This window comes from Macaca mulatta, chromosome 9, assembly GCF_049350105.2.
Source record: "Macaca mulatta isolate MMU2019108-1 chromosome 9, T2T-MMU8v2.0, whole genome shotgun sequence".
NCBI lineage: Eukaryota > Metazoa > Chordata > Mammalia > Primates > Cercopithecidae > Macaca > Macaca mulatta.
Window position 1 is genome coordinate 60095754 of NC_133414.1, and position 12441 is coordinate 60108194.

The 12441-nt window shown below is 42.4% G+C and overlaps 1 protein-coding gene across 1 annotated transcript in view; it reads left to right on the forward strand.

Annotated features, from left to right (window-relative positions):
• Positions 1-12441, forward strand: part of VSTM4 (V-set and transmembrane domain containing 4) — a 101441-nt gene that overhangs the window by 54863 nt on the left and 34137 nt on the right. Inside the window, 1 exon segment of the mRNA NM_001194390.2 lies at positions 2427-2460. Coding sequence (NP_001181319.1) covers positions 2427-2460 — 34 coding nt within the window.

A 12441-nucleotide genomic window follows, 5' to 3' on the forward strand; every position in this document is an offset into this window, starting at 1 on the left:
AATGTAATTTCCATCTTTGACATCTTAAAAACGAAATGATTGACCCATCTTTCTTTTACATCTAAATGTCTTAAATTTAATGATTGTCTTCATTTATTTAAAGCCATCATGAGAAAAAAAGACCTACTCAAACAAGCTTTAACTGTTAGAAATTTTGTATCGTTCCTTCTTCTCCTTGAATTTTTATCTTCAATACACTTCCCCACAAAATTTCATCCTACTGTAATACATCTTTTGTTTTGAAGGTTCTTTATTTATTGCCCTATTATACTTATCTGTAAGATAATATGTGTGTACAAATCTAAATTAATAATTTTTTAATTTCCTCATTTCATAAGTGTCTGTTAAAATATTTTTTAGATTGACTTATCAATATTGCACAATTAGTGAACTTTGGAAAATTAGCATAAGATTAATCAAAATGACATAAACATATCATAAATTTAGATACATAATTAATAACCATAAGAAGCAAAATTTATTGGGAATGCATTTTTATTGAAATTGATTTTTATTTTTACTTCATATCCCTTGTATGAATTTTTTAGCAATAAAATTTGCTATCAATTTTGTGAATAGATGTTAGCTCTGAAATACTTCAATATAAAGAGAGTGTGAATGAATGAATGAAATTTTCTTTTACTCCTCAATTTTTAGAACTGCTTCAAAGGTATATGTCAAAAGTCAAATGATGATTTATCATCCAAAATGATTTTTAATACTCTACCAGATGACAACTGGATTAGGTCATTATTCAATCCTTGTTGAAAGCAAAGATCCCCCCCTTGTGAAAGATTTAGTTGCCTAGTTAATAATTTGCTTTCTTGACCCAGATATTAGTATTTTACATCAATTCTTGTTTGATGCCCCATTTACTTTTCAATCTGGGACAAGTCTCCAGGATGGTGTGCTTTGATTTTATGAATAGAAAAGGGTGATGTTAAAAGTGGGGAAGGGAAATGAATACAGCCAGACCTCAGGCATGTTCTAAGAGAATACATTCTTAGGAAAGAATACCATGGGAGGTGAGGATGTGGAAACTGATTCCTTAAAACTGTTTTTCTGAAGAGTACCCAAGGGTATGCAGACCGTAGACTGAAGACCACTGATCCATCTAATAAACTTAGAATAGTGCCAGGGACACATGAAATGTTCAATAAATACTAACTATGGTTGTTATTATTGTTGCATCTATTGATTATCTAGTATACAGTAGGTGCTCAGTAAATGGAACACAGAAAGAGTTTAGGTATTCATAGAAGGTTAAACCAGATAAACCTGTACAGCTCCATTTGAAGCTGAGATTCTCTTGTCTTACTTTGGAACCTGCATAACAGATCACCCCATATGTAATAGCTTAAAGCAACTATTATTTGCTCTCGATTCCACAGGTCACCAATTTGGGCTGGCCTTAGCTAAACATTTCTTCTGCTGGTCTCAGCCGGAGTCATTCATGCAGCTACAGTCTCTTGGTGCATCACCTGGGACCTGGTTGTTTTGGTCCTTGGGTGGAATAGCTGGTGTCTGCTCCGTGTAGACTCATCTTCCGGTAGGCTAACCAGGCTTCCTCATGTGGTGGCAGAAGAATTCCCTGCAACAAGAGAGAGAGGGCAAACCCCATAGCACAGGTGTCTTTTACACGTCTGATTGTGACATTTTGGCTAATGTTCTCTTGACCAAAGAAAGTTTGTGTGGCCACGCCCAGAGTCAGTTTGGGAGGGGGTACACATGGGTGTGGACACATACAAGGAGGTGTGATTCACTTGGTCCACTGATGTAACAATCTACCACACAATGCAAGGGTGCCCCTGGTTGTTTCAGCTTTACCTCTATTTGAAGTAAATTCAGCTGTGAACCTCAGAGTGGACACTTGCTGGATTATATGTCCAGGTATTCTTACTTTTCCTCTGCAGCCAGAATCATTTGGTTTTCCTCAAAGGGACCCACTGTAGAAGGAGGTTTTGGTCCAAGACTGTTTTCGCGAGGGCCTCTTTTTAGTCCTGGGAGAGCACTAATCAGAGGATTCAAAATCATTTTACAAGAAGGAGCTTCTAAATGGACAGGTTATTCCATCTGGCCTCAAGAGGGCTTTCTTATGACTCAGGCAGAGCTTAGAGGCTGGGTGACTGTATCACTGCAGGACCCCAACACAACCTGCCTTGGCCCAAAATGAATGCCCAGGAAGTCTGGGGTGTATGGCTTAATGCCTGGCTAGATCCCTGGCTGGGACATATCCAGTTACTGTGGTGTCCATGTTATGGCTCTGCTGTGCTCTTCCAAACAGAAGTATGCAAGTCTTGAGAGCTGGCTGGTATAGCACCAATACCTGAACAACACCTGGCTCCCTGCATTTCCTGGTAATTCCTGGAGCATGTGTATCTGAAGTAGCATTGGTTTACCATCTCCTATTATTTTTCCTTTCACAGTGAGACATTATTTGGTGAAATGCCCTCAGAACAGGTAAGAATATTTCCTTCCTTTTTTCAAATGAAACTCTTTGCCATTTAACTTTCTTTTGATATTACCAAGAAATTGATTAAATTTGTAGTTTTACCTAAAGGTCTGCATATTTGTCGACAAATATGCCTACAAATGTGTATCCTGCATGCATTTGCATGTTTCTAAGGTCTATAGTCTGGTTGTCACCCCCAGGAATCCAGAGAGCATGCAGCCTTTGCTGGCCCAGCAGGCTTGCTGGAGGAGGCTTGGTGTGTGGTCCTGCAGAGCTGCTCCCCAGTTTAGGAAGGGGCTCACACCTGGTCTGAACCACTTTGATACATTTTGACTGCACACACCCCTAATTCTCTTCACCAATGCTGACTTATTGTATACGTCGCTTTTAGCTGGTGAGACACACCTTATAGGTAACATAATAGTTGTAAGAGGTACTGCTAATTCAAAGTGTTTAAAAATTTGGAACTTCTGATCCAGACAAGATGGCATAGGTCAATTTCTTCCTTCTCTTCCTTGCTGAGTAAAACTTTAAACCTTGGAAATAACATAGGAGATAACCAAATGAAGACTTTGAAAGGTGGTGAAAAGAAGGTAAACTGGTTTGGGATCCCAGGACTGGAGGAGTAACACAACTGTAAGACATCTTATGTTTTCCCATCCAACAGCAGAAGGTCACCCAGACTTGCTTTTTTTCTACTCCAATCTAGCACCAGAAAACATTCAGGTAAGCTCATTCCTCCCCTGGATCGAAGGAGAGTTCCCCTGAAAACCTCAAGTGAGCTCATCAGCTGCAAAGAGGATGGCTCAGGAGCTCCCCCCACAATGAGCAACAGAGGAAGAGCTCACTTTTTCTTCCAGACTGACTCCCTGCCTCAACCAGGTGACACCAAGGCTTCAGGGAAGAGCCAGTGAGAGGCACCTAGACACAAAAGTGGCCCAGCAAGGAAGCTTCTTCATCTCCATGGGTGTGAGGCTTCTCTCCCCTACTGAAAAACATCCAGCTTCCAAATCTGAGGAAACTCTCTCTGTCTCCTCTGGCAGCACTGACAGGGCCCAGTGGCACCATATAAACCAAACAGACCAAAATAATACTGTAAAGGCTCTGAAAATGAAAATGCCGTTGGAACTATAGCCCATAGAAGCAGACCAGGATTACATGATAAACCTACAAAAATAAGAGATTTAAATAGGACCTGGGACCTTCTGACAAGATACTATAAAAAACCAACCATCATTTTAAAAACCACAAAAATCACAACTTGAATGAGAAGAGATAATTGATCAGATCAACACTGAGATGAATCAGGTATTGGAATTATCTGACAAAAATTTTAAAGCAGTTTTTTTTCTTTTTATGAGATAGAGTTTCACTCTTGTTGCCCAGGCTGGAGTGCAATAGCGTGATCTCAGCTCACTACAACCCTCCTGGATTCAAATGATCCTCCTGCCTCAGCCTCTCAAGTAACTAGGATTACAGGCACCCACTACCATCCTCAGCTATTTTTTTGAATGTTTAGTAGAGATGAGGTTTCACCATGTTGGCTAGGTTGGTCTCAAACTCCTGACCTCAGGTGATCTACCCACCTCGGCCTCCAAAAGTGTTGGGATTGCAGGCATGAGGCACCACGTGCAGCCTTAAAGCAGTTTTTATATAAAAAAAGATTCAATGATAATTCAAATTATCTTAAAACAACTGACAAAATTAAAAATCTCAGCCAGTAAAGAGAAGTTATTTTTTTTTAGAAAAAAACAAACATATGGAAATTATAGAACTAAAAAGTACAAAAACAGAAATGAGAAACTCACTGTTTGGGCTTAATAAGAGAGTGGAGATGTCAGTGGGTAGTTTGTGAAGTGGAGAACAGAGCAATAGAATTTATCTAATCTGAACAACAGAGAAAATAGACTAAAAACAAACAAAAAATGAACAGACCTCAAGGACCTACAAGACAAAAGATCCAACATTCTATCATCAGAGTTCCAGAAGAAGAGGATAAACAGAGTAGATCTAAAAAAGTATTAGAGAAATAATGCCTGAAAACTCCGCAAATCTGGCAAAAGACCAAGCCCTATAGGTTTAAGAAACTGAGTGAATGTCAGGCATGATAATCTCAACAAAATCCACTTGAAAACACATGGTAATTGAACAGAAAACAAAGTTGAATGACAGTGCATTTCTGCTCTGAATCCATGGAGGGCAGAGGAAATGGCACATTTTTAAATACTGAAATAAAAGAACTGCCAACCCCAAATTTTATATCCAGCAAAACTATCCTCCAGGAATGAAAGGGTAATAAAGACATTCTCAGAAGAAGGAAAGCTAAAAGAGGTTGCCACTAGCAGACCTACTTTAATGACTAAAATACAATCTTGAAACAGAAAAAAATGCTGGACCCTTAGGAAGGAAGAAGGAATAATGGAAAGAGCAGAAATAGGAGTACATATGGTAGACTGTTCTTTCCATGAATAGTTGTGAATTTTAAAAATCACATTTGAGGATTTAAATAAAAATTATAGAATTGTCTGATGCTCAAGACAACACTGTTTAAAAGTGAGTGAGGTAAAATGACCTAAATAGAAGTCAAAAGTCCATTCAAAGCAGTGGAATGTTGGTGCCAGTAGACCGTGTAAAGTCACATATGTATATTGTAATGCCCAAAGCAATCACTAAAATAACTTTGTGAAAACAATACAGTCAGAATCGCTATAGATAGATCTTAAAATATGTGCAAGTAACATAAAGAAACAGAGGAATGAGAACTACAGGAAATAACCAGAAAACAAACAATAATATGGTAGCCTTAGTTGCTGAAATACTATTTATTTTAAATGTAAATGGTTTAAATACATCAATCAAATTGCAGAGACTCGCAGGGTGGATTAGAAAAATGACCGAACTGGTATGCTTTTTATAGGAAATTCACTTTATACACAGTGACATAAGTAGATTGAAAGTAAAAGGATGGAAAAAGATATAACATGCAAACAATAAAATAAATCAGGTGTGGATATACTATAGCTGATAAAATGGACTTCAGGGCAAAAAACCTTACTGGAGGCAAAGACTGACATTAGATGATAAAGGCTCAATCCATCAGAGAGACAAGTTTCCACATGAGTACACATCAAACAACAGAATCGCAAAATTTAAACAGCAAAAACTGAAAGAGCAGAGAGAAGAAATAGCTAAATCTATAGTTTTAGTTAGGGCCTTCAATTCCTTCCCCTTATCTACTGATTGACCTGCTGTAGATAGAAAATTAGCATGGGTATTGAAGATCTAAATAACACAATCAACCAATGGTGCCCAATTGAGACAGATCAAACACTCTAACCAACAGTAAAAAAACACATATTTTTCAAGGCTACATGGGACATTCATCAAAATAGACAATATCCTGGGCTGAAAAACAACCCTCAACAAATTTAAAATAATTGAAATAATAGAGAATGTGTACTCTGAGCACAGTGAAATCAAATTTGAAATTAGCAACAAAACGACTGCAGGAAAATCTCTAAATGTGGAAACAGTTTTTTGTTGAAAGTGACAAGCTGATTCTAGATAATATATGTACATTTAAAAAAATAACAAAGTTGGAGGACTTACAGTTCTTCTGTCCAAAACTTATTCTAATGGTAGAGTACTGGAGACACTGAAGTATTGATATAAAGTATATAGATCAATGTAGCATAATTGAGAGTCCCGAAATAAATCCTTATATTTATGGCCAACTGACTTTTGACAGAGATGGCAGGACAGTTCTAAAGGGAAAGCTTTGTCCTTTTGACAGACAGTGCTGGGTCACATGGGTATCCATATACAGAAACATGAACTGAGACCCTTGCCTCACATTGCCTCCAAAATTAACTAAAAATGGATCTTAGACCTAAGCATAAAAGCTAAAATTACATTTCTAGAAGAAAGCAGGAGAAACTCTTTGTGACCTTGGGTTGGGCAAAATGACACTAAACACAGGATCCATAAATGAAAGGACTGATGTAATTAAAAACCTTTGCGTTTCCAAAGACACCATTAAGAAAATGAAAAGATAAGTAAGCCCCATACTTGCAAATCAGATAAACCAATAAAGAACTTGTTCCTAAAATATATAAAGACCTCTCACAACTCAATAATGAGGTGACAGATAACACAATTAAAAATGGGCACAAAAGATTTCAATAGATATTTTCCTATAGAAGATATCCAAATGGTGAGCAAGTACCTGAAATATGTTCAGTGTCATTACTTATTAGGGAAGTGCAAATTAAAACCACAATGTGATATCACTATACTCCCACTACGATGGCTATAATCCAAAAGACAGACAATACCAATTTCTGGCAAAGATGTGGAGAAATTGGATCTTTGTACATTGTTGGTGGGAATATAAAATGGTGCCACCACTTGGGAAAAAAACTTGGTGGTTTCTTAAAACCTTTAAGTTACTCTATGACCTAGCAATTCCGCTCATAGGAATCTACCCAAGAGAAAGCATATGTCTCACAAAAACATATATGCAGTTGGTCATAGCTGCTGTGTTCATGATAACCAGAAACCAGAGACAATCTAGATATACCCATCAACTCATGAATTGGAAAACAAAATTAATATATCCACCCAGTGAGGTACCACTTAGTAATAGAAAGGAACACACTGTGTATGGACCAAAGCATGGATGAGCCCCAACAATACTAAGTGGAAAAAGTCAGATGCAAAAAATTACGTATATATGATTCCATTTTTATGAAATGCTTAGAAAAGGTTAATTTATGGAGACAGAAAGTGGATTAGTGGTTTCCTAGAGCTGAGTGGGGATTAGCTATAAATATACAAGATGGACTCTTTGGTGGTGATAGAAATGTTTTAAAACTGTATTGTAGTGATGGATGAATCTAAAAGCTATTGAATTGTACACTTGTGATCAGTACATTTTATGGTACATCAACTATGCCTCAATAAAACCATTTGTTTCTTTTTTAAAGCATATGTCCCAATAAGGTCCCCAAGACTAGGGTGATTCTGGCATTTCAGACTTGGGTAATGGCTGGAGATGGTCAGAGCTGTGGATGATCAGCCTGCCAACATGCTCAGAATTTGCTTTCTGTGATGTTTTTGTCTGCCCTTTTGTGTCTAGCAAGCAGCCTCTGGTGACTGGGGCCCCTCTTTTTTTCCTTACAGTTGCCCCAGTCTGAGCTGGGGCTGACTGAGGCTGGAAGTACAGCAAAGATGTCATCCCAGCTTGGTGGACATTAGAGTTTGATCTCCCCTCAGCCCTGGGATAACTGAGGTCAAGATGACCACAGAATCTTGTTCAAAGGCTGCCTCCTTCTCTGCCAGTCATGCTGGGCACTGTCAGGTTGGTTGGGTGTCTGAGTGGCAGTTCTCCCATATGAGCAGTCTCCTGTTGGGTCAGCCCACAGATTTGCCTCTAGAAAGCCTGCATTTACTCTACCTCCATCCCAGGACCCTGCTAGGGCCAGGCCTTGACCCATAAACCTGGTAGTCAGCTCCCGGCCAACTCTGCATTCATTTTTCCTGATTAGAACTTCATGCCTGTTGGACTTAGTGCAGCCCAGACTGGCTGCCAGTGCTACTGAATTGGTCAATTCTTGCCTTTATGCCTGGCTTTAGTGTGAATTGTGCTCTGCCTATGTAGCCCAGGCAGCTCCTCCTGTCCCTGTTGTGCCAGGAGCTCCCAGGTCCCAGCACCCTCATCTGTCTGCCTGCTCTGTGCTGCTGCCATGGGCAAATGGGGCCCTGGAGTCTTAAGCTGTGATCAGGAAGAATCCCCTTCTCTGGCTTTTGACCATTTCATCCTAAGGGGGAACAGACAAAAAGCACAGGGTCAGGACAAGAAGCCTGGGTTGGAAAGTCTCAGGCAGGGGAGGGGAAGGGCCTCCAGAAGAGACCATGTGCTGACTTTGAGGCTGCGGTCACTGAATGAGGGGCCTTGCCAAGTGACCGGGCCAGAACCTGGAGACTCAAGGGAATTCCATGACTTGCTAAGAAAAGTTCAAACGGAAGGAAAATAAATCTCATCTTGAATGTTTATTGTCCCTGAAGTTGTAAATTGCAGTCTCTTGGAGGGGTGGCCCTGACCTTCAGGAGTGGAGACTGTTCCTTTCCCAGGGCAGAGTGCTCTGAGGATGCAGAGCAGAGAGCAGGGCCTGAGTAAACGTCTTAAGGATCTGTGAGGTTAAATGTGCCCTTCCCAGGGAGGACAGCCCTGAGAGCAGCTCAGCTGGAGGATATAAAATTGCTCCAAAATTCCTGGAAACCCAGAGTGAAAATGAAATCCCCCCAGTTGCACAGAGCTGTGATGCAGTCCATTCTGCAACACCTCTTCAATGGATCCAGATGCCTTCCTTCCTGCAGGGGCAAGTTAAAGAAAGTTGTGGAGAGGACTGAAGGGGCACCACAATGGCAGTTCCCAACCGGGATGTCTTCTGGCCTTTTGCTTCACCTCTGCTTATGGGGTTGAGACAATAAAGTACTTGCCAATGAGGGAAAGTATAGTGCAGCAATGAATGGGACAGAAAGTCAAGGCAATGGAAGGAGAAGCAGCAGGTATAGTTATGGAAGCTGAGGATGACTGCAGAGACATTGCAGACCCCTGACTTCTAGAGGTCCAATGGCCTCTCATTAGAGGCATCTATTTGTGAATGCAAACCTCACCAAAATGAACAGGCTTTGCTGTGATCAGTTGTAGGGTCAGATTAATCAGTTCTTTCAGGAGCTTTTCTGGGACACATGTCAGAGTCAGGTCATTCTCCTCCTGAGTGAACCTTCAGTCTCAAAGAACACCAGAACTCTAAACAGACTTTTGCTGTGCCCCAGCCATTTCTCATTGTTGCTTGCTTGGATTTTAACCCACATGCATGCTTGTGCCCTCCCTCTGCCCACGTTCACCTGAGCAAGCAAGGTGGTAAGGATGGGGGCAATAGACTCAGGGATGGGGTCTGCCTGGCCACCTCTCTCCCATGCCCCCCAGTCATTACTACCTTGTCATGTCCCCACTGCACCCCAGCACTCAGGCCCAGTGTCCTTCTTCCACAGTCCTCCAGGCAGGGGTGGGAGTGGGCAGGGCAGGCCTATGAGATGGGGTTGGTTCCTGGCATAAAGAACATGCACCTGGATTCTGACAGCTTAAGTGTCAGGTCAAGTTGTGCCACTTGGCAGCTTTGTGACCTTGGGCCACTTGGCCTTTCTGGGAATGTTTCGTCCTCCACAGACAGGCACAGATTTGCCTGTTGTCACTGTCGCTAAGGGTTTCCATAGGAATTCGATGAGAGAACAGTGGTCATGGACTGGTGCAGCCCAGCTCTACTAGATTATTTCTCATTCTCAGAAAAACTCTGCAAGGCACAATTGGTTCCCCCAGACTAAGAGCATGGATGAAACTGCCAATGATTAGACCAATGACTAACCCTCTGTCATTTACAAACCTTCTGAATCCAGGTTACGGCTTGGATGTTTGTCCCCTTCAAATCTCATGTGGAAATGTAATTTCCAGGTTGGAGGTAGGGTTGGTGGGAGATGTTTGGGTCATGGGGGCGGATCCCTCATGAATGGCTTGGTCTGTCCTTGTAATAAATGAGTTCTCTCACCTGATGAATTCACACAAGATCTAGTTGTTTAAAAGAGCCTGGCCCCTCCTTCCTCTTTCTCTTGCTCCCTCTCTCGCAGGGTGATAAGCAGGCCCCTCCTTTGCCTTCCACCATGATTGGAAGCTTCTGAGGCCCTCACCAGAGGCCCAGAAGCAGATGCCAGCACCATGCTTCCTGCACAGCTTGCAGAACCATGAGCCAATATAAACCTCTTTTCTTGATAAATTACCCAGTTTCAGATATTCCTTTATAGCAACACAAATGAACTAATATACCAGGTGACAGAAAAGCTGGCTCAGATGGTCTTGTCCAGGAAGGAATCTTGCAGGCTCACCTAACTGGTGATGCTACAGTGGGCAGATCTCAGGGCAACTCTAGCCAGAGGGACAAAGGGTCATCAGGGTGGTGGCTTCCAGCCCCTGCCCTTCTCTGGGAAGTGCTGTGTCCAGGTGGTGATAAGAACCCAGGCCAGGCAGGCTCCCCTGAGCAGGAACAGGTGCCAGCAGGGGTCAGCCCACATCCATCCACCCATGGCCTTTGTGAATAAGTCATCTCTCTTCCTAACCAGCAAGCACAACCTGGCCATTAGTGGAGCAGCCTCCAGCATGGACTGAGGCTGAGCAGAGAGTGGGGTCTCCCACTCAAACACAGCCTTACCCCTGGCTGGGCAGATGCTGAGGAGTCACCTCTCCCTGCCATTATTACTAGGACACAAACCTGCGACCCTGTAGAGCACCACTAAATTATCTCCTGATCTCACCAGCTAGTGTACAAAAATGTTAGCTCAAACAAAAATGCCAGCCTGGCAAAGTCTCTGCTGTGGACTTCATGAAGCCAGCAGGGAAATGCAAAGGAAGAGCTTCCCTCGCAGCTGCAGGAGCTTCTTGTGGCTCTAAGGATGAGCTTCTTGGGTGACGTAAACCATTTATTGTAAAGGTCATGGGGGCACTGTGGACAGGGAGATGGCTTGGCAAATACCTCACAAAGGAGCAGCATTTATTCTAATGCTGTGCAGAGGATGCATGCAGAAACATCATGGAGCAGATGCAGCAGAGAGCGCAGCTTTGTGATTCACAAGGATCTGGCGTCCTTTCTCAGTGCATCGGCACTCACTTAGGTTGTAGAGAATACTGCCTTGTCCTGCTTCCGATTCAAGGACTCAGAAAGCAGTTTCTGTGGTAATAATGATGTATAATAATGCTGATAAGGTCATGATAGGTGACTCCCTATAAGCACTTAGTATGCTCTAGACACAATTCTATGTGCTTGGAACATGTCACCCACTTAATGGAAAAGAATCATTTCAAAGGGTCCCTGTGAGTGGGTGGCACCATTCATCCATCTTGAAAGTGAAGTTCTGCAACTTTTAAGCAGCTCTTGGCATATGGCACCAATTGACTTTGTGTGTTTCTGTGGCAGGGAAAGCTGCTGGAGCAAGTTCAAAAAGCCTAAGGCAAGACATTGGGGAACTCGCCCTGTTTGCACGAGTTCTTGGCCTTTATCAATGGCAGCTGACCCTGGGGAGAAGGGGTACCTACAGTTGTTACTATTATTCATTTTCCTTTAAAAGATGACAACTAATTGGCACCATGGTTGTGGAGATCAATTCCCCTCCTTCAAGATTCTGCACATAATGTTCCGGGCATGGGGTTATGGGGTGGCGAGTATGTTGTGTGAAATCTTGGAAGGAGGCCATAGAGCTGCTTGGAAAGGAACTGATGGATCCCTCCCTCCATCTGTGTTAGGCATCTTTCTTGTCAGAACCGAGATAGACAGGCAGGAAGACAGGAAACAAATGGACGTTTCTGGAAGTAAAATAATCAGCTGAGTGACACCTTTCAAAGACGTGTGGAACAAGAAGAGCTCAGGGTGCCTGGAAGGATGTTGGGCGGACTGGAGCCAACACAGCTCCATTAGCTCCATGCACTAAGGGTTTCTGAATGGGGTATTTGGCTTGACAGCACCTGTTCACTCAATCCAGCTGCTGTGTGTCATAGAGCAGAACTGCCACGCCTTTGTGGGACAGAAGCTCCTTTTGGGAGGTGGCCAGGCCAGAACCCGGTACATCTTACAGCAAGGCCTCTGCACGTGCGATGTCCTGCCTGCCCCTGTTGGAGACAGAAAAATAGCCTTGCTCCACAACGAGCTCCCACAAATAGCACTTCTCTCTAATCAAACAGCTCTCTAATTTAGAGGGAGTTTCCAGGCGGGCCTGTTTTCTGTCTTTCTTGGTTTGACTCACTCCGACAAGGCTTGCTCTGTTGTGTCAGAGACAAAATATAGCCCTGTTCCAACCTGAGATGTCAAATAACTTTTCTTGTAAGTTAATCATAAGGTGGACTTTCTTAGCCAAAAATTCCAACCAGTTCTGCTGGCTCA